At 39.2% G+C, this 24,992-nt stretch overlaps 1 protein-coding gene across 1 annotated transcript in view; it reads left to right on the top strand.

Moving 5' to 3' along the window:
* The window catches only part of Zcwpw2 (zinc finger CW-type and PWWP domain containing 2), a 77,690-nt gene that overhangs the window by 22,190 nt on the left and 30,508 nt on the right, over window positions 1–24,992 (top strand). The window contains exons 3-4 of the mRNA XM_051140283.1: window positions 6,538–6,652; window positions 11,163–11,209. Coding sequence (XP_050996240.1) covers window positions 6,538–6,652; window positions 11,163–11,209 — 162 coding nt within the window. The remainder of the gene's footprint in view (window positions 1–6,537; window positions 6,653–11,162; window positions 11,210–24,992) is intronic.

Here is a 24,992-nt window from a genome sequence, read left to right as displayed (position 1 = left end):
TTATTATTCTGTCAAAGGGACAAAGCAACAACGTGACTCCTAATGACGTATTGCTACACACACTGCTACACCCTCATCAGGGAAACTTCTCCCAGTAGATGAGAATTAACACAGAGACCCATAACTGGACAGTGTGTAAAGAGTGAAAGGCTTTGGAGTACTCAGTCCTACATGGGATATTTTCATAAAACCCTCCAACCCTCCTGCCTCCCATCCAAGGCTCAGGAATCTAGATGGAAGAGGAGGCAGAAAGATTCCAAAAGCCATAGGTGTTGAGCCAAGGAAACAGTGTCTTCCAGACTTAATAGGATTGGCACATATCTGAACTCACAGAGACTGTGGCAGCATTCCTTAGACCACAGGTTCAGCCAGATGGATCCCAGCACTGAGAGGAGGAAGTGGACATATGACCCTACTACTAACCAAAACGTTATTTGTAATTGATACCTTCTGTCAAAGGGAAAACCAGTCTTTCTCCAGTGGAGAGTCATTGGGCGTGTCAGCCACACCTCCAAGGTAAGCCCCATCCCCAGGGCTAGTTGGGCAACACAAAACACACTTCATTTTTTTTTCTGCACACTTTTTGTTCTGTTTTAATATTTTTGTCACATTTACAATAAAGATAAAAAGATAAGACTTTTTGCAGGAGACAACTTCCTGAACAGAACACCAACAGCCCAGACCTTAATGTCAACCATTAATAAAAGGGACCTCATGAGGCTGAGAAGCTTCTGTAAGGCAGGAGACACTGTCCAGAGAACAAAGCGACAGCCTACAGACTGGGAAAAGATCTTCACCAACCCTATATCTGACAAAGGTCTAATATCCAAAATATATAAAGAACTCAAGAAATTAAACACCACCAAACCAAATAACCCAATTGAGAAATGGGGCTTGGAACTAAACAGAGAATTCTCAACAGAGGAATATCAAATGGCTGAGAAACACTTAAAGAAATGCTCAACGTCCTTTGTCATCAGGGAAATGCAAATCAAAACAACTCTGAGATTCCATCTTACACCCATCAGAATGGCTAAGATCAAAAATTCAAGTGACACCACATGCTGGCGAGGATGTGGGGAGAGAGGAACACTCCTTCATTGCTGGTGGGAATGCAAACTAGTACAGCCACTTTGGAAATCTATCTGGTGCTATCTCAGAAAAATGGGAATAGGGCTTCCTCAAGACCCAGCTATTCTACTCCTTGGAATATACCCAGAAGATGCTCCAGCACACAACAAGAAAATTTGCTCAACCATGTTCATAGCAGCCTTATTCATAATAGTCAGAACATGGAAACAGCCTAAGTGTCCATCAGTAGAAGAATGGATAAAGAAACTGTGGTACACATACACTATGGAATACTACTCAGCTATTAAAAACAAGGAATTTCCAAAATTTGAACTAGAAATGATCATAATGAGTGAGTTAACCCAGAAGAAGAAAGAATCAAATGGTATATACTCACTTATATCTGCATACTAGCCCAAGGGGCATGTCCCATGAAAGCCTTCACTTACCAGGGAACTGGGACAGAGGGGAGGACATCCTATTGGGACTCTAAATGAGAGAAGCATGGGAGAATAGCAAAGTAGAAGGATCCAGAGGGTCCTAGAAACCTACAAGTAGAACATTATGATAGGCAGATTTGGGCCCAGGGGTCCCGCTCAAACTAAGGCACCAGCCAAGGACAATACAGGCGGTAAACTTTAAACCCCTACCCAGATCTAGCCAATGGTCAGAACAGTCTCCACAGTTGAGTGGAGAGTGTGATATGACTTTCTCACGCACTCTGGTGCCTCACATTTGACCATGTCCCCTGGAGGGGGAGACCTGGTGGCACTCAGAGGAAGGACAGCAGGTAGCCAAGAAGAGACTTGATACCCTATGAGAATATACAGGGGGAGGTAATCCCCCTCAGGAACAGTCATAGGGGAGGGGAATAATGGGAAAATGGGGCGGGGGAGGAATGGGAGGATACAAGAGATGGGATAAACATTGAGATGTAACAAGAATAAATTAATTAAAAAAATTTTAAAAAAGACTTTTAAAGAGAGCAAAGGGGGTTACATGAGAGGGTTTGGAGAGAGGAAAAGGAAGGTGGAAGCAGTGTAATTACTTTAATTAGTCTCAAAAATAAATAAAACACCTTGAAAATTAAAATTTCTTCAAGCCTACAAAGTACCAACTGTAACATTCAATAATAGCAAACCAACAAAAACATTTTCTTCAGCTTCCCTTCTATTTCATTTTAACACCAGAGGATCTGGGAAATTTAGGGAGAAGAGAGATCTGGGGACTAGGGAGCCGCTGGCATTCTGGGCTGTGTCTCTTGCGTGTGAAGTACAAGGACTGATTGGAAAAGAACGTTTGTATTTTCTTGAACATATGGGTGGATTGTTTTTTAATTTTTGCAAGGGCTACAGTCATTGTAGAGCATTTTATTTTTTGAGAGTTACAGAAGGGTCACGTGGCCTGCTCTAGCTATAGCCACCCTGCCCCATCTCTCAGCAGGGTTGCCCTGGGTGGCTGGAGCTTGCTGTGCAGATCTGGACCGCACAGAGGCCCACCTGTCCCTGCCTCTCCGGTGCTGGAATCAAAGGCTCTGCCGCCACACTACATTCATGCGTGTTGTTTATTCATTCTTGATGAGCATTGACCTAGGAACAAGGATGTGGAATGAATCTGTTTACTGGGACCCTGGGCCTCTCTTGACAATCCAGAAGCGTTTGCCTGGAGGATTCCAAGTGAATGATTGTAGCAGTGTCTAGGAGAGCTGTTTTCAAGGATGGTTACAAACAAACTTTTTTTTTTTTTTTTACAAACTTTTAATGAAGTCCTCTACAGAATGATTAAATTAAGTTAATGTATTATAAAGCACATGAACTTACCTGACTGAGTATTTTAACTAGAGGGGAAACTGGTCATTTGTATAGGAAATTGGGACGTTCTAATATTTAATATTGTTGCAGTCTAGTTGTTCATGTAATTAGCCAAAAGAGAAGTGAAATTGCACAGATAGGAAAAGAATAAAGCAAAGTAATATTTTAAAATTTGTGCTTTATGTGTATAGGAACTGGAGCTACAGTTGTGAGCCACCTTGTGAGTACTGGAAATTGAACCTGGGTCCTCTTGAGGACCACCAGTGCTCTGAACCACTGGACCACCTCTCCAGCTGTGTGTCTAGAAAAGCAGTGGAGTCCAACTAGAAAACCTATTCTAAGCAAAGCTTTAACAAATAATAGGAAAACTATTTAAAATGGGAGAATTCAGTTTTATCTAGTGACCAGTTTGAGAATAAGAATTATGATATTCATTTTTAATAACACCAAATTCTATTAAATGCCCTGGTGTAAGTGTGAGACGCAGTGTTTCATGCCACTAAGTAAAACTTCAAAATTATTCTGAAAAGATAGAAAATGAGTACAGGAAGATGGAAAACAGAATCCACTTTTTGGTGTGGAAGATTTAACTCTGAAGATGTTAATTTTAACAAAACCTCAATAGACAACACAACCTTGTATTTGTTGGGAAATGAAACTTAGGAGTTATGGTATTAGCCTGTAAAATATACTGGGTAGTAATGATAAAAACACTAACAGTTAAAGTGGTTTGTTACTAATGTTACTAGAGTAATGTGACTCAAAAGTGCTTCCTTGGTCCACATCACTGTGGTTGCCCAGCTGGGCTGCTGAAATAGCCTGCTAAGTAGCTGGTCAATAGCTACACTTATCTCTGCATAACCTGAGCTCTGCATAACCTGATTGTTTGATGCCATTAAACAAAGCCAGGTATGCTGGTATATGTAATTCCAGTGCTCAGAGTGAGACAGGTGGATGGCAAGTTGTCGTTAGTCTGAGGTGTGTAGTGAGACCACCTCTCAAAAGGAAAAGACAGGGTGATATGCACTGAAACAAAGGAATACCTCCACCAGAGCTCTGCAATGGCACCTGTCTCACACTGTGTGGTAATCAAACACCTCTCCTGGCTTCTTGGCCCTCTGGCCCTTAGTAATTTCCTGGCACTCTTTGCTTCATGATTGTCTCTCAGCCACCCTGGGTTCTGTGATGCATATTGAGTATCTATCCATATTCTACCTTAGAAGATGTCTGCTCCAGAAACATTCTAACTCCCTCCTGCCATGCAGTCTTTTCTTATCTCACACACTTGTGCTGGAGTGTTCCTTCTCACACAACAGACCAGATGTGAGCTTTGTCTTCTCACCAATAGATCCCCAATAGGGGGCTGCATTATGTTGAATCAATCAATAAACTGCACAATTAGAGAGAAGTTGGAAAAATAAGGCATATGTATTTATTGATATAAATGTAAAATAAATGCCTATACTTTTTCAAGGCGTGTAAATAAATGCATACTGTATTTGTAGAAGAATAGAAAAGGCATCAGTCATGGTTGTGATCATGAGAAAGGTTCAGGCGAGAAGAATGGCACTTTTGGAACCCCTAGAGCTTGAACCAGTCACTTCTTGATTAAACAAACAAACAAACAAAACAACAAAAACCCCATAGTATACAGCTGAGCCTAATTCTGGAATTAAAATTTCTTCATAAAGTTGAGGCTCAGTTATTGAGTGCCTTTAAAAGTGTTAATTTGTTCAGCCACTAGGTGTCCTGTCTCTACTGTAAGTTCTTGAAGAAGCCTGGACAGAGCCACAGCTCTCCAGTTCCCTTACCTCCCTGTAGCTCATTGCCACTAACCGTCCCAGCTGTTTCTTTATAAGTGTAGAGCATCTGTTCAGTTTTATGAGGAAATTTTCTTCTATGTACAGCTTCTTAACATCATGATAACATTAGTGCTGCAGAGGTATCTTAACTGCAAAAAAACTAACACACACACACACACACACACACACACACACACACACACACACATTCTCTCTGTAGCTGTGGCTGGCCTAAAGCTCACTATATACACCAGACTGACTTTGAACTCACAGATCCATCTGCTTCCACCTCCTGAGAGTTGGGTTTAAAGTTGTGTGTTACCATGACCACTCAGATATTCTTAATTTAGCATTTGCAGTGTGAAGGCCAGCAAGATGGTTCAGTGGGTAAAGATGCTTGTCTCCAAGCCCGATGACCGGAGTTCAGTCACCAGAAGTCACATGGTGGCAGGAGAGAACCAGGCCCTTCACCTTGTCCTTTAGCCTCCACACATACGGTGTGGCACACACACACGTAAGATACATAAATGTAACTTTAAATACGGTGTGGCACACACACACGTAAGATACATAAATGTAACTTTAAATACGGTGTGGCACACACACGTAAAATACATAAATGTAACTTTAAATATTACAGTTAACAGATTGAATTGCCCACATTTTCATTTTTCTAAACTGAGAAATAACTTACCAAATGAATAAAATTTACATGTTATGTATATGAAAGTATTTTATTTCATTGTCTTCTTTTACTGATTTAATTATGTGCCAGTGATTGTCCAGAGCCACAGTTAAGAGGTATTATCTGAATGTTCACAGCACTCAGTGAGGTGTCAGACCAGTGGCCCCAAGAAAGACACAAAGATAAAGATTCTCTGTCTTCACGGACCTGCGTTTATAGATGGTGATGGTCTTGGGCACATGTGTCTATGATGTACATCAGTCTGTAACAAATCACTGAATGACAGTATTGGGTATCGTTGGAGCAAACAGTTGATATTAATTTGGGGACTACAAGAATAGTGTGACATTTGAAAAAGGCTTTCATCCTGTGACTTGAGAGGGAGTTTTATATAAGTTGAAAACTTTGTGTAAATACTGCATTATCCCTTTTATCTAAGACAAGCTTAAAATCTTTATGCATAGGCTTTTAGTATGTGTCAGTAAAATAAATATCCATACTCCCTTTGGCGGCATTTAAAGAATAAAATCATGTCATGCATTTTATAAATGATAATATTTAAAGATATAAAAACCTTCTTAGTAATTAAAAAACTTTGGAAAAATTGCTGTATTAGATAATTGATATCTTTTTAACTTACATTCTTCGGTTGAGTTTTTTAAACATCTAGAAAATGTGCCATGCCATATTAGAACGCTGCTGTGACTCTGTGGTGTACATGGAGAGGCTGGAGCACAGCAAGCTTAAAAAATGTGTGTGTGCATGCACATGCACGCAGGTCCACCACAACCTGCAAACTAAATGCCAGTAAAATTAATGTTTTTATACTTAAGGGATTTCCTTGCCATTTTCTACCACTTTAGTGACATTCTCTGTCACATATAAAGTGAGATGAGTGTGACCCCACTCAGATGTACTCACGTTGACGCTTGCTTACCCTGGGAGCATATGAGATGTATCATATCATCTTAATAAACTTTCAAGATTCTTACAACACTGCTACATTTTAAACAATAAAATAATAGCCAGATACCAAAGCCTAAGTGACATATTACACAGTGCTCAAATTAGACTTAGTTCCAGAGAGTGTTAAATCAAGTACAGGTTCTAAAACAAAACTAACATTTAAAAGTAAGCATTCATTGTCTGAATGTATGCATTTCTACAGACAGCAGAATGTACAAGTAAAAGGAGGTGGTATGGAAGTGCCCTTGAGGAGGCGCACCGGCTCTACGGGTGTTCTCCTGAGCAAAGACTGGAAGTGTGCTGCCTGCCGAAGCGGGGTATGTCAAGTGTCTTCTTCTTTACCTTTCAAACCAGAGCTCCTGGATGTGTGTCTTCCAAAATATGTTTGCACATTTAAACATCTGTGTCTTTTCTTCATATACAAATATGGGTTCTGTTCATTGTAAAAGAATTTCCAAGTGAATAGCATATTATATATCGCCCTCTGAAATGACTCTTAGTGGCTGGACTCGGGTGAAACACAGACATTGTGATTACTGTTTTCTAGTGTTCCATTCACTCTTAGAGAGCACAGACCATTACTTCAAAACATATAATTAAAAAATTAGGGACTGTAGATTTAAAATGTATCCCTCGTATAATAGTTTTACATGGGTATGCTGGCTTTTGCATTATCTTGTCTTGTTTTTGAAAATACAGTGTTTTCAAAATGCTTGATTGTGAGTGAAATAAATGCAAAGCAGGGGTGAGCTTTGTACTCACTGTTTTAAAATTGTTTTATTCAGTTTTCATTGTCTGTTGCAGACATACCATTGTGTTCTTGTGGAGGTCCAGGGGGATGTTAAGGATCAGTTAATTCATTCTTTTAGGAGGGTCCTGGGGGATTACTCAGGTCAAAGGCAAGGGCCTTGACTAGCTGAACCACCTCCCAAACTCACGGTTTTTTAAAATTAAAAATATTTTCCTTCATACATAACTGCAGGAGTCAGTGTCTCCTCGGGTCGGATGGTGACCAGAGCGGCAAAGCTTGTCATTTGTGCTTTCCTCTCCTTCATGCCAACTGGACAACTTTAAAAGATAAACTTAGGTGGATAGATTTATAAGCTTTTCCTCAAATAAAAGACTTCCTATACAAATTTACCAAGAATATACACAGAACTTTTCCAATAGAGGAAAAGCTTCACTAGTTGAAGGCCAGATCTTTGCATAAAGGACCCTGTTTTCGAACTTAAGGTAATAGAAAGCTGTGTGGGATATAAAATTACTGTGATCACTGTACAGAGTATTTTAAAATATATTTGAATTTGTTATAATTATTTCATGAGACAGTCATAATCTCACGTGAGTGACTGTAAAGGCTGTGCTTGATCACCATAACCTCCGCGAGCTGCACACTTGCGAGGCAAACACTCCCCCGAACTGCTGCTGCTCAGCCCTGTGCTCTGCGTTTGGAGTGGATTTGCCTAGTTCTACTTTCCCCAAGAGTCATTCATGTTTTCCTAAAATAGACTTCCACATTTAGAGCAGCCTTGGGTTCACAAAGATTGGGTGGAGGTACACCTTGCTTATACCTTCTGCCCACTCAGAACTCACCCTTTTCCCTGTTATACCATGCACTGTGTGATTTGTTGTAATCAGTGAACCTACATTGACACTTCCAAGTTATCCCCAGAGTTCATAGTGTACACGAGGGTTCACTCTAGGTTTACACTCTGTGTTTTGACAGATACAGTCTCATATGTTCATCACTGTCATACTGCAGACAGTAATTCATGGCCTTAAAACCCTCAGTGGTCTACTTACTCATCTCTGCTGCCTGCTAACACTGAGAAACAACTCTCCCTCGTATTCTCTCCATGGTTTTACCTTTTCCAGAATGGCTCATGATTGGAATCATAGGTAAATTATCCTTCCATATTGGATCCTTCTATAGTAACATACACTTACATCTCCTCTGTGTTTTTGCATGATTCTATAGCTCATTCCTTTTCAGTGCCGAGTAATATTCTCCTCCTGTGCACACCACACTTTCCACCAATCATCTACCTAATAACATCTGCATTGCTTCAAGTTTGGATGATTACCAACAAATGTAGTTTTTGTGTGGCCGTGAAATTTCAACTCCCTTTAGTAAAAACTAGGAAGCATGCTTGCTGGTATTGTGTTGAAAACATGCTGATTTCCAAAGCTGTGTCAACAGTGACTGAGAATCCCTGTTGCTCTGCATCATCTCAGCATTGGGTTACAGCTGACATCTCAGAAATCGGTATCACCTCGCTGTGTTTTTCCCCAAGGGCCAAACTTACCCCTGGTGCTCAATACTGGGATGTGCATATTTGTTTCTTTGTTGAAGTGTCTTTTCAGGTCTTTTGGGCACTGGTTATTTATTTTTATGGCCATCTTCTGGTCTTAGCCTCCAAATACTGGGGTGATAGGGATGGCCCACATGTCTACCCAGCGGAAACTTCCTCTATTCTCTCTCCTCCCAGCCCTTCCTCCCTCCCTCCTTTTCCTCTTTGTTTGTCTTTCTTCATTTTGGTCAGTTTCATTTACTATAGTCTAAAGCTTAAAGCTTCATTCATGTTTACTGATGAGTCAGACATTCTTCATCTGGTAAAGAACCTTTCATCCTCTAGCATTTCTTCTTGACTCTGAGAAGTTTCATGTTTCTGTATATTACACAACTGTTTTTGCTGCTGTTGGCTTTTAATATTAGGTGTCTTAGCACAATAATTATAATTGTGTTTAGCACAATAATCATATTACCGATCTGATAAATCTGCCATGCTTGCCATATAGGTTCTAACTGCACCCCCCCCTCCATCCATTTATCACTCTCCAAAGTTGGGTGTGGTATCCTGGACAACAGGAACTGTAGTGTCAGCCTTCAGTCAGCTAGCTAGTGCTAAGGTGTGAAGGTTGAAGGAGCAGGCTGTGAACCTAACAAGACTCCTCATTTTTTCTTTTTTATTCATTTAAATAGTAAAGGACATCTACAGGGGATTGCAATTAGGTGTTTTGCTTCCCCCAGTGAGTGAGGCTCTGAAAAATTCAAACACATTGGCAGTGGTAAGATAGGTTCTTCTGTGGACAGAGTCTGTTAAAATGCAGCTTCACTCTCCTGGAGAGTTTTCTCCAGCCTTCTCCCTGAGACCTTGGTGGCTCTCCAGGAGGAAGAACTCACAGAAGGGCACCAGATCTTCCCCGTGCCTTCGATGAGTTCTGCTGCAGTTTCTGTTTCAGATTTGTCCACATTTAACCTCCAGGGGTGTGCTGATTAGGGTTCAGATTTCCTTGCCCCTGGACTGAGTGTCATGGAAGATTTTGTTGATGTGTTTCTGCTCATGTAAACCATAATTCTCTGCACTGATTTGTCTGTTTCTCCAGATTTGAGAGCAGAAGTGTGTCCCAAGAACCCCTCTTCTCTGATGCACCTAATTATGGGTTTTCATTTTAGCTCTTAACATATTGAAATGGAGTGACAACTTTTAAGTTTTAACTTTTAAGGTGCCAGACCAGAAGCTAGCCTTTCTTCTGCCTTTGTGAAAAGGTACTTTTAGTTGCCACACTCAAAAGATGCTCAGTCTTACAGAGACTATGAATGCCGTGAAAAGACACTGCATATCAACTTGTTTTCTTAGCTTTAAGAAATATTTCAGTCTTGCATAATGTTTAGACACATGCAAATATCAGAAAGGAGGTGAGTATTTCTCCTAGTTGGAGGAATCACCTGTAACAGTGAATAGTCTTGTGTGTTCTTGAACAAGGAGAAATGATGTTTCCAGAGGAGGCCTATCCTAAGCGTTAGGACAGGGATACAGGAAAGAGGGCAGTTCACATGTGGAAGCCAGTGATAAGTATGAATACAACAACACACTTTCCTGGGTGTTTGTTTTCTGTCAGCTCTCAATATTCTTTGATAACTTCATACAGGGGTACAATGCTATATGATGCATACATTACCAATTCTCCTCTCCCACTACCCCTGTATGTCTGAACATCTCTTCCCTTTTAACATGTTTTCTTTCAACAACATATTATGTCCAATTAGTACTGTCCATAGGTGCATGGGTGTGGGCCAGCCACTGGGCAAAAGAAACCTACCAGTGACCACACTCTCAAAATGACTCTCTATTGATTTTTAACCAACATATGCACATACATATATTGTATATACCAAAATACTATATTGGAATATTTTCCATGATCAAGTTGGTAGTCTGAGAAATGGTACAAATATCCACATTATTGTGGAATCACATCTGAGTCACTGTTGGTACCTCAGTGGTCCCTAATAGAGGCAGCGGACACCCTGGAAACACTAGGGGCTTGTAATCATATGGGCCTATTCTGCCAGTAAAGCCACAGGCAGGGTGCTAGAATACTAATTTCCTTAGCTGTACAAAGAAGATGGACTGTGTGCCTTATAATGTTATGTACATTACTAAATGAAGTACAGTTTACATATTTTTATCTTGTGTGCAGTATGAGACAGGTATATAAGTAGAGATAACATGGACTTAATTTTAGATTCTATGTGCTTAAAAATGCACAGATTGACCAGAAACCAGAAGTTAGGCAGACTTGATGCTAACTAATAAAACTGGAAGGACATCCGTTTGGTAAGAGTTCCTTCTTGACATTATGGCTTTTGGATTATTTAGCTCTGAGGAGGTGAATTTATTAGTGTTTTAGTTAAAAGGGTCACTGTAAATAGTATGGCTGCAAATGTGGATAAAGTAGAAATTCTAGTTTTGTATTTATGTATCTATTTGAACAGGAAGATGGATTCTTTTTTTAAAATAGACATATTGTATTATCTTACAGACAGAGCCAAAGCAGGAGCCAAAGCTGCCGTGGTGGCCAAGAAAAGGGTAAGACGACACTTTAAAGGTTAACTGCAAATTATATTTTTAAAAGAAAAGTAGATTACTAAAAGGATCAAATAATTTGATTTTTCATTCTGAAGTTTAGTTGAATATATATGTACCATATTAGACTGACTATAAACAACATTTGTGATGGTTTTCATTAATTTTGTGGAATTAGGGCAATAGAAGCACAAATAGGCAAGAGAACAAGTAGTTTTATTTAAATGTTTCATATATACATATATACACACACTCATATGTTTTTATATATATCATGTTCCTGTAACATCTGAGAAAATTAATTTTCTCATAGGAAACAATAAGCTTACAGCTTAATATGGCTATTAAGCTTAAGCAGAGAACAACATTGAACAACTAAATAAAAATTTGTAAAGAATATTTTAATGGAAGCTTATAAAGCCAAGAATATTTTTTAAACATATTTAAAATTAGTATTACTTTAAATATTATATGTGGAGTAGTGTTGAACTCTATTTACTGTGCCGAATATGACTACAATATTAGCATTCTCAGATAACAATGTCCAATTATAAGACATCACTGAAGTGGAAACATGAGTGCTTATGACACACACTTAATGTATCAATGATAGAAGAGGACCAACTGTGTTAAAAAGAGTCTGTGGTGTGATTGCCTGTGTCCATGGCTGGGCTTAAGGAAGAGACCAGCGATGCCAAGTGTCGCATGAAGAATTGAAAGGGGTATTCTGCATGAGTCTAGAGATTGTTTGTCTGTGAGGTGACCATCGCTTTTGAAGTGGTGGGGGGCTAGGTTTTTTAAAGGTCAGATTTTGATATTTTGCCATTGTTCATGTTTTGGTTTTGTTATTAGGCAAGGTATTGCTAGGTAGCTTAGGCTGGCCCCAGACTCACTGGCTGGGGACTCTTTCTTATCATTTTTTGTTATAGGGCTGTGATACCACACTCTGGTATTTTTTCTTTTTAATATTTCATCATTTTCCTCTTTGAACCTATAAAAGGAATCTTATGATGTGAAGCAAGGCTGCTACTTCCCTTCAGGATGAAGTAGTGTCATAGAAGACAAAGCTGTGTTCTGTAAGAGTCCAGGCTAGACCCTGTGTGCACACTGGCGCTTTGTAGAGAGTATGGAAGGCAGTTCAGACAGAATTAGTTATTTCACTGTCTTCTACTGCACATATAGAATAAGAAGTTATAAAGACATTAACTGTGTCTATATCATTTACATTTACCGTTGTCCCCAGAAGAGCAGCATTAGATTTAGGAAAATACTACTTATTATAAATATGAGTGAATATGTCATAACAAAACAGATTATCCCATCCAAATAACTAGTAAAATAACTTGAAAGCATGGTTAAGTACGTATAATACTATATCTGATACTTAAAGGTTGAAATTTAATGAGAGGCTGCATGGTTTCTGTTGAGGATGCCTATTCTAAATGTGTAAAGGTCATTGAGTTGAATAGACTTTGGGTCCAGTTAACTTTAGTGTGTGATTTTTTTTACATATTTTTAGGTTTTTAGTAATAAAACTTATAAAAGTAAAACATTATTAATAAAAAATGACAGAGGAAAACCAAGAGGAAAAACTTATCAGTTTCGAAAAGCCAAGCACGAGTCACTTCCGGCTGTGCCGCCTTTGACTCTTCTATAGAGTTTCATGCTGTGGGTTGGATCTGGCTGTGGGGCAGTCCTCATGGTTAGCTCCATGCTGCAGGCTCCCCTGTAGGAGACTGACCAGGAGGAGCTAAAAGCCATCGCCAGTCACCACAAGGCAATGATGCTTCACGCTTGCTCAGCACTTTCGATGAAGATGTACTTTCCCTACTTATTTTGCTTCTCAAACAGTGTGAAACAGGTAGCAGAGGCTTTTTCTAAGGCTCAGTCAGATGTGAAATTTTACAGCTAGTGAAGCTGAGTCTCACACCTTCAAGATCTCACCAGGTCCCATCCTCAGATCTCCAGAGGTTCACTCCAGTTCGCTTCCATTAACCTCTTCTTTACAAGGAAAACCCAGAAAATATGCCATTTTTGTCTATTGACAGCTTTTTAAAATTTTTTGTTTTTTCTCAGGAACTCACTTCTATAAAAGCAGAGATCACAGGAAAGCAAAGCACTTCCAGTTGAGGCAAAGTGAGGGGTATTAGGATGTTTGCAGCAATTCTAGCGTATTAGTTGTAAAGAATACAAGGCAGCTGACTGGGGGAAGCCTGTAGCATTAGACATACTGAACTACAGGGCGCAGCCTGGGTGTGAACTGCCTGCACTTCAAATGCAGTCACATGGTGTGCTAACAAAATAGAGCTGAAATATCTTCCATTAGGTCAGCAGACAATGTGTTTACAAGTGTTACTATGGAAAGAGAAACTACCATGGACTAGACACATAATTCTTGAAATTATTGAATGACTTGCTTTATTCAACACGGTAAAATTTCAGCTACGTATGTAACTGGTTAAGACTCAAGTCATCGATCTGGCTTGGCAGTAAGCAACGCTATGCACTGACCCATCTCACTGCCCTGAGCACTTTTCCCCTCCAAACTCCAGCTCCTTCAGATATCCTCAGTTTCATCTTTGCCACTATTATTGTCACTTTAATTATTGTTACTTAGTTTTCATCTATTCAGTAGGTATTATATTCCTCAGAAAACTTTATCCATTCCTTTACCCAATTCCCATCTCCCCACGGCTATGTTTTTCCTAATTGATTTGTAGACATGGTCATACTAATTGGTTACCAACAGTTTATCAATGTATTACTAGTTTCCAACTGTTCATAAAAATGGATGGTAGTCTAGATGACTTTTTCTCATGGAGCCTTCAGGCTTTTGTGACCTGCCTTAAAGCATTGCCACTTCATTTTCACAAACCACAGTTTGTGCTTGACTTCATTTTTCTTCTGTCGTTGCAGTCAGAACGAGGACAACTTCCTCCCCTGCACCATGTCCAGACTACATCCTTAGGACACTTAGAGAGACTCCTAGGAAGGCTATAGGGAAATGCCACATTGGTTTTTTCTCACCAGCAAATGCCACAGCTGTCACCAACAAGTAGCAGAACAAAGATGGCCTTGACAGTTTAAATCATATTTTGTCGTTCTAATTTGTATTTCTCCAATGTTAGTTGCTTTTGACTGCTTAGCAATTTTTCAAATTTACATGATCCATATATTAGTAATAAAAATATTCACTCTTCCTCAACTTTCGCTTTATTATCACATGCTTTTTCTTTACCCCTACTAGTATAGATAGTAAAAATTTCTATGTGGCTGCAGGTATGCTTTCACCTTAGATTATCACACTATTAAAATGCGTTGGGGATAGTGTAGTGGGAAGGGCAAGAATGGAACCTAGAGCTAGACTACAAGTAATGAATTCCAAGGCTCACCATTCCCTGACAGCGTGAGCCAATAATTGCTGTTTTATTCTCTATCCTCCTGGTTTCTTCTTATGTGAGAGTGATAGTTTTGCAGAACAGTTTCTCTGAGTGTGTTACTTGACATCCAGTGTTTTGAGTGTAAGTAATACTTCATTGATACTAGCTGTGGATTTATTTTCACATGTTATGTGAGCACGGGGTCCAAAATGTTGCTGCAGTTCCTAATCAGCTATCCCAGTGCTGTCACTGGATATTAAGCAGTCATCCCATTCTCTGCTTTTTATGACCTGTGCATGTCTTCCTTTTAACACAAGGCATTCGATCTGTCAATGTATCTATTTCCATATCAACTGTTTGTATTCATTAAACAAGTTCCAGACTGTTTTCTTTGATATATGACTAGTGACCTCTTAGTACCCCAATTAAAAAAAAACTTTTATTATTCTTGCCTGTTGATTTTTCAGATGAACCTTAAAATTATTTTGTCAAGAATTATTTAGTCAGCGGAGTCCTATTAAGATGGTGATTGGTACTGTAGAAAAAATCTTATGTGCTAATTGTGGAGAAAGTGTGTTTCTTGTACAAAACCCATTCATGTAGAAACTAACTTGTCTCAGGTCAGCTTTCTGTAGTTTTCAATGAGGAGTCTTATTCCTAATTAACTTGATACCAGCCAAGTTTTACTGGCTGGAAAAGATTTCCTTTTCACTTTATCCCTACCTTGTCATCCTTCCTTCCTTCCTTCCTTCCTTCCTTCCTTCCTTTTCTTTACACACAGACATTATGTGTGTGGATCTTTTTCCTAATGTTTGTTAATACCAGTGGTTTAACTTATGTCATTTTGGAAAAAAAATTAACGACTCATTCTCTTCTGATACGTGTAAAAGAAATAATCTGGGCCATTCATTTCCTGATGAAGGGAATTTCTCAGACCTATCACAAACCTTCTTCCTGACAACCAGACACTCTACATCAGCCTGGTTAGTAGGGTAACCTGCAGTACTTGATGGCAAGATGCCTAGCCCTGCATGTTACTTGCTACTATAGCCCACTGACTTTACTGTGCGTCTTTATATGCATCTTCCCCAGAGGCACGTATGACCAATCCTTGCTGGGGGCATCCCGTACCAGGCAGAGAGCAGTGCGCCCTTGCAGTCACAGTTGGCCTTTAAACCTCATTTAGCTTCCTTCTTGATTCTACTTTGTGCACAGTGTGCATTTTTCATAGATCACTGTTTCCTAAGCTTGGCTAATTGAGGTGTTCTGTCACTATTTTATTCTGTAGTATTGGTTACTATAGTTTGCTTTCAGTTGCTAAAGAACACATTTGCAACAAATTGAGTTTGAAGACCTAATTGTCTTTCATTAGTGATTTCTTAGCCAGTCAGCATCTCTCTGTGTGAGGCAGACATCCAATCAGCCTCTTAAGTCAGCCCCAGCAGGCACAAGTGCACATCTTAGCACAAAGGCTGACTGGTCCTGAGGACCCTACTGCCTTCACAATAGCACCACAAGCTGAGACTGAGTCCTGAAGACATGAGCTTCTGGGCAACCTTTCAGATGTGACTGTAAGAGTCACCATCCCAGTCAGCTTCAACCCAGAGAGCTTCTCAGTGAGAGTTTAGAGTGTAAGTGTGTGCTTGTGGTATGCACTTACTTTTCCCAGACATACATGGAACAAATATATGTTATTAGAAAAGTGTCTTTTTGGGTGGGCAGCGCTGAGAGCAGCTGGGCAGCAGGTAAGCAGAGAGAACACTGTTGAAAATTCTTGTGTTTTCCTCCCGTGGAGACAGGTGGCAGTCAGGGAGCATAGAGCCTGGAGTGCTTCAGGTTGACAGGTGAAAAGGTTTGAGGAAGCAGCTGGCTGTAAGGGGCAGTTTCCATCGCACGCTGGTGTGGTCCAGGTTACACATGTGAAGGATGCTACAAGAGGTGGAAATGGAGATGCATATTGTATTATTGTCCTAAATTGCAGTGTGTCCAAGGGCAGCACGTTAGCTGAGAAAGTCCAGGGATTTGTCATGCAGATCTGGCACATGAAAAAGAGAAATTAATGTTCAGCTATCAGTAATTTTGTCTCTTAAGAACTGTTTTCACCCTTGGCACTGAGGATGAAGCTCAGTTGCTAGACTGCTTGCCCAGAATGCACAAAGCCCTGGATTCAGTTCCTAGCATCGCCTAAACTGGGCAAGGTGGCACATACCTAGAAGCCCCAGGTTGGGAGGCAGGGCAGGAGGGTCCGAAGTTCAAGGTCATCCTTGGCTACCTAGTGAGTTTTTAGGCCAGCCAGGCCTATACCAGGTCCTGTCTTTAAAAACTATTTTAGTCTTTATTACTAGTAAAAAGGGTTTCATTTCATTCATTCATTCATTTTCATAATAACTTAATTTTTACTTTTGTTTCTCTCTTCGTAATATTCATTTAAAGATTTGGTTGATATTAATTCACTTTAAATGTGAATATATTAATAAAGTTTACCTTGTATATGCATGAGTCTTGCATCCATGGCTTGAACTAGTTGAAGGCAGAAAAAAATAGTTTTTAATTTGTCTGTTGGGGATACTTCTGTTCACCACCCCCCAGCCCCCAGCTTCATCTCATCAAAACCAAAATCAATAATGGCTGTTAGCATAACATAAAATAGAGATTTGAGTAATGAGTTTATGTTTCATAGATTGTAGATATGTCCCTAGATACTGAATGATCTTTCTGTGCTCAATAGTAGCAACTACTGTTCAATGTCAGTGAAATTAATAGAACTGACTTATTACAGAATTCCCCTTATAATATATTCTAGTATATAAACATTTGGCTTTTGTATAAGCCTACCAATGACTCTGAGGTGCTATTTATCTTTCTTTTTGTTTATATATTTAATGCCTTCAGTTATTTAAAAATATTTTTCTCATATAAGGTACATATCAGAAATCTTTACACCAGCAAACACTAGAGAACACAGTGCCCAGACCACGAAGACTTATGCCTGCCTTCTCTCTCATGAACCTATGTGCAGGATGTCCTCTAGATTTATCGGAGAGTTGATGCAACGTGTTTGAGCCACATAAAATGAAAATTATTGTGTAATTGGGGAAATTCTGTCCATTCCTGTCAGAAACGGTTCTTATGTATTACTCTGGATTTGGGCTTAGGACGCTTGACATGATCCCACAGGTTGAGGACTCAGTGAGTACTCTTACTGTCCAGGTTAATAGGAGAAAAGATGGCTAAACACATAGTGATATCTCAACATTCATTTCTTTGTCTGTAAAAAATAACGCTGTATTATAACTGTTAAATGTCTATGCATCAGCTTTTAACAATTCAGTTTAAATATATAGATTTCAGAAGTCTCCCTAGAAACAGTGTCCTCTGCCAACATTCCCCTTTCCCAGCATTCTCCTCACAGCACCTCCCTTGCTGAAATGACCAATGGCTTTAGAAAAAAAAAAACTGCACAGAAACAGGAAACATTTGCAGCTGACTTGGATTTCCACAGAGCCTCCAGCCAGAGGTCAGATAATCTGATCCTTGGCTCCACTGTAGCTGAGCAGCTGTGCCACAAACCCAGCTTCTCGGCTTTCTCTCCTCCCTGGTGCCTTGTTGGAATTAACTCTTAACATTCTTAAGTGCTTTATAGATATGAGTGAAATGCAAACGACAAGCCACCCTGAATTTTTGTGTTCAGCCCGTGAACAGACCTCTTACAAAATTTAAATACAAGGCTTTAAGATCTCTGAGCGAACCGCCAAATCATAGAGCCCTTGAAGCTTTATGCACCGCTCCTTCTTAGCCCAGCTGGGGGTGCTAAAAGAAAACCTTCATGGCCTTTGTTCAAGGTGGGACTGGTAGCCAGCTTCTATTTTTAGAGAAAATTCCCTTCTGTGTCTCTGTTCACTGCTTGAATGCACACTCTAGTGTTCTCTCTGGTAAGACCCTCAACCAAAGAAACTCACAGAGCTTAACAGCAACTGCAGAGAGCAGGAAGCAGCAAGGCATTTATGAGTCGCCCTGCCAGGCACAGGCCTCCGATGCTGTCCACAGGTCATGGGGATGCCAATCTCTACCAAGAAAACTGACCTGGCTAGCAGATGATAATCAGTGTTTACATAAGAACCAATGGAATTACATACTTTAGAAAAATAGCATCCAAAATATGCATAGAAAATGATCGTTTCAGTCCTCAACCCTCAGGAAATGCCCGGGGCAGTGTGTCTAGACTGGAAAGTGTGCGCTGTGCCCTGCAGGTGCTTGGGTTCAGCTGTGACCATCATTTGTACTGGCTGCAGGGAGCTGGTTTTCATCCTTCCTTCACGCACACCTCCAAAGGGAAATGGGCATGCTGGCTTTGCACATTTGTATAGCATATCTTTGAGCAAAGAGTTTTCTACATTATTCAAAGCATGCATATTCACCTTTGGAAAGCCTGTCAAGGTACGTAGCTCTGTAGTGTTTATTGACTGACAATTACCCTCAAGAGAAGGCTGTAACACATGCTTATGCCTCCTGTAGGAAAAAAATGTTAGCTCTAGCTTTACACCTTCAGATGTAAGGCAGCTAATGCACTTGTTCCCCTCCTTTTTTTTTTTTTTAAGGCATTGACACATTTTCATTTAGATGCCAAATGACTTAGGGAAATGGACAGTGTGGAATTAGAGTTATAAAGTTAATGTAAGGATTTTCTTCACTTAGAATTAAAGGCAATTCTATCATTTGCTATTCCAATTATTAATTCTAGTATATATATATATATGTATATGTACACATGTGTATATGTACATATATTCATATGTTCAGGTTCTTTATTTTTCAGTATGTGGCCCATGTTCTTTGAATACATATATTTCTTTGTTTTGTATATCCAGGGAGAAAAGGATTAATGCTTTGGCTTATTGAAGATCAATGGCACTTGCATATTACTACATTTTAGTGGGCATGTTTGTTTTGGAGTGCTTAAAAGCTTATCTAAGCAGACCTCCTGATTTAGTAGGCCTGACCTGGGTATGAAAATTTGTATTTGTTACAAACTCTCAGGTGTTGCTACCTCTGTGTCATTGTGTCCCTTTACTCTGAATGTCACTAGTTTGTACAACAGGAGGACTGGCAGCTCACAGTGGGGATAAAAACAGAAGAGGTGGGCTACATCTTTGTTTTAGTGTTTATTTATAATGCCTTGAAATAGAGGCCTCCAAAGCTACATCCACCCAGAGCACCAGAATGGGACCTAATTGGAGTAAAGGCTTTGGTGGATATAATTACAGTAAGGATCTTGAGATTGTATGATCTGGAATTAGGTAACGTCTAAATGTAATGACAAGCCTTCTAGAGGAGAGGAGTTTGTATCCTACAGAACCAGAACACCAGCCTTCTGTTGCCTTGGGAAATTATTGCCTTTGCTTATAGAATACAAATGAAGGAACTTAGCATTTTAGTGTGATGGGCATGAGGGCAGGATAATAGTTTCCAAGGCTATTGCAACCAAAGTTGTTAAAGCAGCACAGTGTAGTGTTGTCCAGCCTCTGCTTTCTGTTCTGCCAGAAATATGAGGAGGTCAGTCGTCCCAGCTAACATGGCGCCACCTGCTGTCCCGGATTCTATCCCCTTAGTTCGTGAGAGAACATAAACCCTTCATCCTTTAAGCTGCTTTTGTCAGGTGCTACCTTACAGCAACAAGAAAAGTAAATAACACAGTTACTGTGGAACATTTAGCAAAGTAGAAAAGCAATTTATTGTCTCTAAAACAAACCTTCCTACTTTGTGGTAGCTGCTTAATGGTATTTCTTCCTATTCATATAAAGTGGTTTTATTTTGTTACATTGATCTTTATTATTCTTGTAGTAATCTTTTTACACCATACTCAAATACACAGATAATTTAAGCTGATAATAGTAAGTTCTGCAGTATCTTTGAAGATGTAAATCAGTGACTTAGCAGAGTTATGGAAGAAGTCTTGGAATATTACTGTGAGGGTAAAGATCACAAAAGAAGCCCCGCCCCTGACCCCTTAGCATCGTCCTGTGAACTCACCAGCACCTCAGTTGCCTTGAATGATTACTAAGGCATTGTCTAATCATACTTTCAGACTTACTTAAACTAAACCTTCATTTATTATAATTAATGCTTTTAAATGTTCAGTGTAAATGGTTCTTTTAGATGCAAAACAATTAGCATATGATTTTAAATTGTTCCTATACTTGTAGTTGATTTAAAATCAGTAGAAGTTAGTGAAACACTGAATGGGGTAAAAAAAAAAGGGCGAGGGCTCTGCTCACACCAACAGATCAAAGAGAAAAGCTGAGAAGCAGAAAGGAAGCCAACAAACCTGTCAAAGGAGAATTACTTTCAAGTTCTGCTTAACAGTTTAAATTCAATTCCCTGAAGTCCACTAAATGGTCTAATCAAAACATACTTACTTCATCATGATTGTGGGGTCTTTTTTGGAGCCAGCAGTCTTACTGTGTAGTGTTGGCTGGCTTGGAACTCACTGTGTAGGCTCCACTTGTCTCCCTAGTGCTAGGATTAAAGACAGGCCCTACCACAGCTGACCATATTGAATTGTGGAAGTTGTTGGGGATTTAACCTAGTGCCTTACACGTACTGAACACAGTGCAAGCCCTGAGCCATACAAACAGCTAGAAAAGATATTTCCAAAACTTTCTTGTACTTGTGATGATGTTTGTGTTTATGCTATTTTTCTTTTAACCTTTATTCACTAATTTATTTCATATCTACATGGCATGGCAGGATGTCTGTATTATTTAGTAAGAAGAAAAGCCTGATGTACAAATCCTTGGAATATGTCATCCAAATGACATAGATGACTGTAGGCTTAGATTTTTCAAAAACCTACTTTATTTAGGGTTCTCAAAAGCTTTTACTTTCCTTCCAACCCACCAGCCAAAGGTAGGAGAGAGCGAAGGTTAATAGGGGCGGGAGATGTGGACCTTTTTAGATGTAGTTCCTTGGGGTGATTCCACTCTGCGTTGTCAGGATACCAGCAGTCCAGTCCAATAGCAAGCACCAATCAGTAGCAGTGGCACAGTCCGGCAGAAACATCAAATCACGGAAGGACCAGCATGAGTCAGCGCAAGCTGCCAGACACACGCTCTCTGGAGCGTTTCTGTCTGCAAAGCAATGCAAACCATTGAAAGGTAGCAAACACATCATCTCACTGTTTGTGAGGTTCTATTTATAGTCTTTCTCAACATCATGCACCCTCTCACATGTCTGTTTTCAGTAAAATGTGCCCTCTCACAAGACAGCTTCAGGCAAAACATCACGTGCCCTCTCGTAAGTCTGCTTTCAACAGAGGATGAACTAAAAACATTTCCACATCGCACGTTTGGGACCAAAACAAAAAACACATGAAAGAAACCAAAACTTTGATTACAGCTGACAGATCGCTTCTCATAGAAAGGTTCACGAGAGAATGAATCTTCCTCTACTAATCAACTGAGTGCTTTATTAGTTGCCACACAAGGTTTGACTTCATATATTGCATTTTACTCAGTGAAATACATGCACAAAATAGAGATTTTATTAATTTTTTGAAATTTCCCTTTTGATTTAGTAGGTAGTCACATTTATAAGTGTTTTTTGAATTGCAAACAATATATATTCTTTACAATGTTAGGTTCAACATGTGTGAATTTATTTAAAATTATTTCTGTTGTTGATTTCTTCTGTTTATTTGTTATTTTTTCCTATTATATATTTAAAATTTATTAATTATTTTTGCCTTTGTTGTTGATGGTGAGACAGAGTTTCTCTACATAACCCTGGCTGCCCGTAGATCAAGCTGGCTGTGAGCTCACAGAGATCCACCTGTCTCTGCCTCTCAAGTGCTGGAACTAAAGGTGTCTGTCACCACACCTGTGTTCTATTTTAAAACATCTTAAATCTTACTTAGTTTTTTTATGGTTTTACTTTGTGAATTTTGAAGCTAAGATTTTTGAAAATGAGATCATCTTTTAATACCGAGTAATAAACTTTCTCCGTAAGTTATGCTTTTGAGTTACTTATTTTTTCCAGGCATTAATATCACCAAATTAAGCAATATTAATAATTATGAATATATTGTATTCTAGCTGCTTTCAACTTTTCCATGTAATTAATTTTGTAGTTATAAATTTGTTAAGTTATATTTTATATGCCATCAAAGTCACTATTTACAAGTGTAAATGGAGTGGTTTTTAGTATATTCAAAGTTGTGCTAAGTAATTTTTTTAATTAATTTATTTTTTGTGCTAAGTAATTTTAATCACTAAAGCCCCATATGTATTAGCTGTCTGTACATCTTCTACCTTCTGTCATTTCCAAGTCACTCATCAACTTTTTGTTTCTATAGATTTTTCTATTTATGAACATTTCAGATAAATGGTGGCATGGATTTTGTCTGGCTTTTCACTTTTCGTTTAGCATAATGGTGTGAAATTTATTCACATAGTGTTTGCTTGTACTTCATTCTTTTTAGTGATTTGGTAATATTCTTTTATATGTATATGTAGTAGTCTCTGCATCCCTTATTTATTGGGAGCATATCCTGAGACCCAAGTGAGAGCCTCAAGTCATAGATGGTACAGAACTCAGTGTAGCTATGTTTTTTCCTATGCCTTTATACCTATGATAAAGTTTAATTTATAAATTCACCACCGAAGAAATGAGTAATAACATAAATAATATAGAAAATTAAAACAATCAGATATAATAAAAGTTATACCAATTTATGTTACTTTCATAATTTTCCATGTACTAGTTTCAGACTAGTTACTGGGAACTTGAGAAAACGGTCATGAATAAAGGAAGGCATTAGCATGCTACATTTGTCTTACCTGTTGCTGGGCATTTGGGTTGTTCCTGCTGTGTCTGTTGTAAATAATGGCTTTAGAAACATTGTGTGTAAGTTCCTGTGTGGATAAATGCCTTCATTTTTCTTGAGTAGAACTGCTAGGTTATAGGGTAACTTCACTCATGAGGTTTTTAGGAATTTTCAACTGTTCAACAGTGGCTGCACACCTTCACATTTTCACAGCCATCTAGTTTTCCATCTCACACCACACACTTGCCAGCATTTGGGTAGGTCTTTCTAGCTATCCCACTGGACATGGAGTGGTATCTCATTGTGATTTGGGTTTTAGTGTCTCTCACAACCAATGTTATTAGCAATCTCTTCAGGCTGGAGAGATCGCTCAGAGGTTAAGAGCACTAGCTGCTCTCCCAGAGGTCCTAAGTTCAATTCCCAGTAACCACATGGTGGCTGACAACCATCTTTAATGAGATCTGGTGCCCTCTTCTGGCCTGCAGTTGTACATGCATATACAACATTATTTACATAATAAATAAACAAAATCTTTAAAAAACCAAAACAATTTCATGTGCTTATTCCTGTATTTCCTTAAAGAAACATCCATTCAAAATTTGTACATATTTAATTATCTTATTGTTAAGTTTTGTTCTCATATACATAATTTGAAAATATATTCTCTAATCTTATGGTCTGTCTTCTCTTTCTTGGTGGTATTCTTTAAAACCACTGAAGTTATTAACAGTTACATCCCATTTGTTCTTTCTATGGTTGCTTATGTTTTTAATGTTACATATAAGATACCACTGACTCAACTCAATGTGCAAGTTTGAATGAGAATGGACCTCATAGCTTATTTGTTGGATTATTTGGTCCCTAATTAGTGCCGCCATGTTTCCTGCCATGATGATCACAGATTCTAACCCTCTGGACTGAAGCAAGCCCTCAATTAAATACTTTCTTTTATAAGTTGCCTTAGTTCTGGTGTCTCTTCACAACTATAAAAATAAAACAAAGACACCAAAGTTATAAAGATTTACTTTTGTGTTTTCTTCCAAGAGTTCAACATTTAAACTCTTGCATTTAACCTTTAATCCACTTTAAATTAATTTTTATTCTGATGTGAGTAGGGGTTGAGCTCTAATGTTTTGCATGTGGGTATACAGTTGTGCTCATACTATTTGCTGAAAGGACCATTTTTTCTTGCACACCCATTAGCCTGATTGCATGACGGGAAGGGATGGCCTGACCAACTCAGCTGCCATCTGTCCATGTCCAGTGCTTTGAGTCAGTCAACCCCAACACCTACTCCATTTGTGAGTGGCTGGACTGTGAGGAGGAGCCAGTGCTGCAGAACCAGACCCAGAGCACTCAGTGTATGTGTAGTTTGTCCATGCTGCTGTAGTGCGAATGCTCGTTGTCACAAGTCACTGGTAAGGCTCTAGGCCTCTGGTCTCTGAAGCAGCATAAGTACTGGACCATCACGAGATTTCTTTTCTCAGAGCCGTGCTTCAGGTTTTCATCTCCCTTCCAACCCACCTACCTTAGAAAGGAGAGAAAAGAGGTTAATGGGAACAAGAAAAGTCGACCTTGTAAGACT

The sequence above is a fragment of the Acomys russatus genome, chromosome 32, assembly GCF_903995435.1.
Source record: "Acomys russatus chromosome 32, mAcoRus1.1, whole genome shotgun sequence".
Classification (NCBI taxonomy): domain Eukaryota; kingdom Metazoa; phylum Chordata; class Mammalia; order Rodentia; family Muridae; genus Acomys; species Acomys russatus.
The sequence above is the reverse complement of the archived record's forward strand: the minus strand, read 5'-3'. Positions and strand labels throughout refer to the sequence as shown.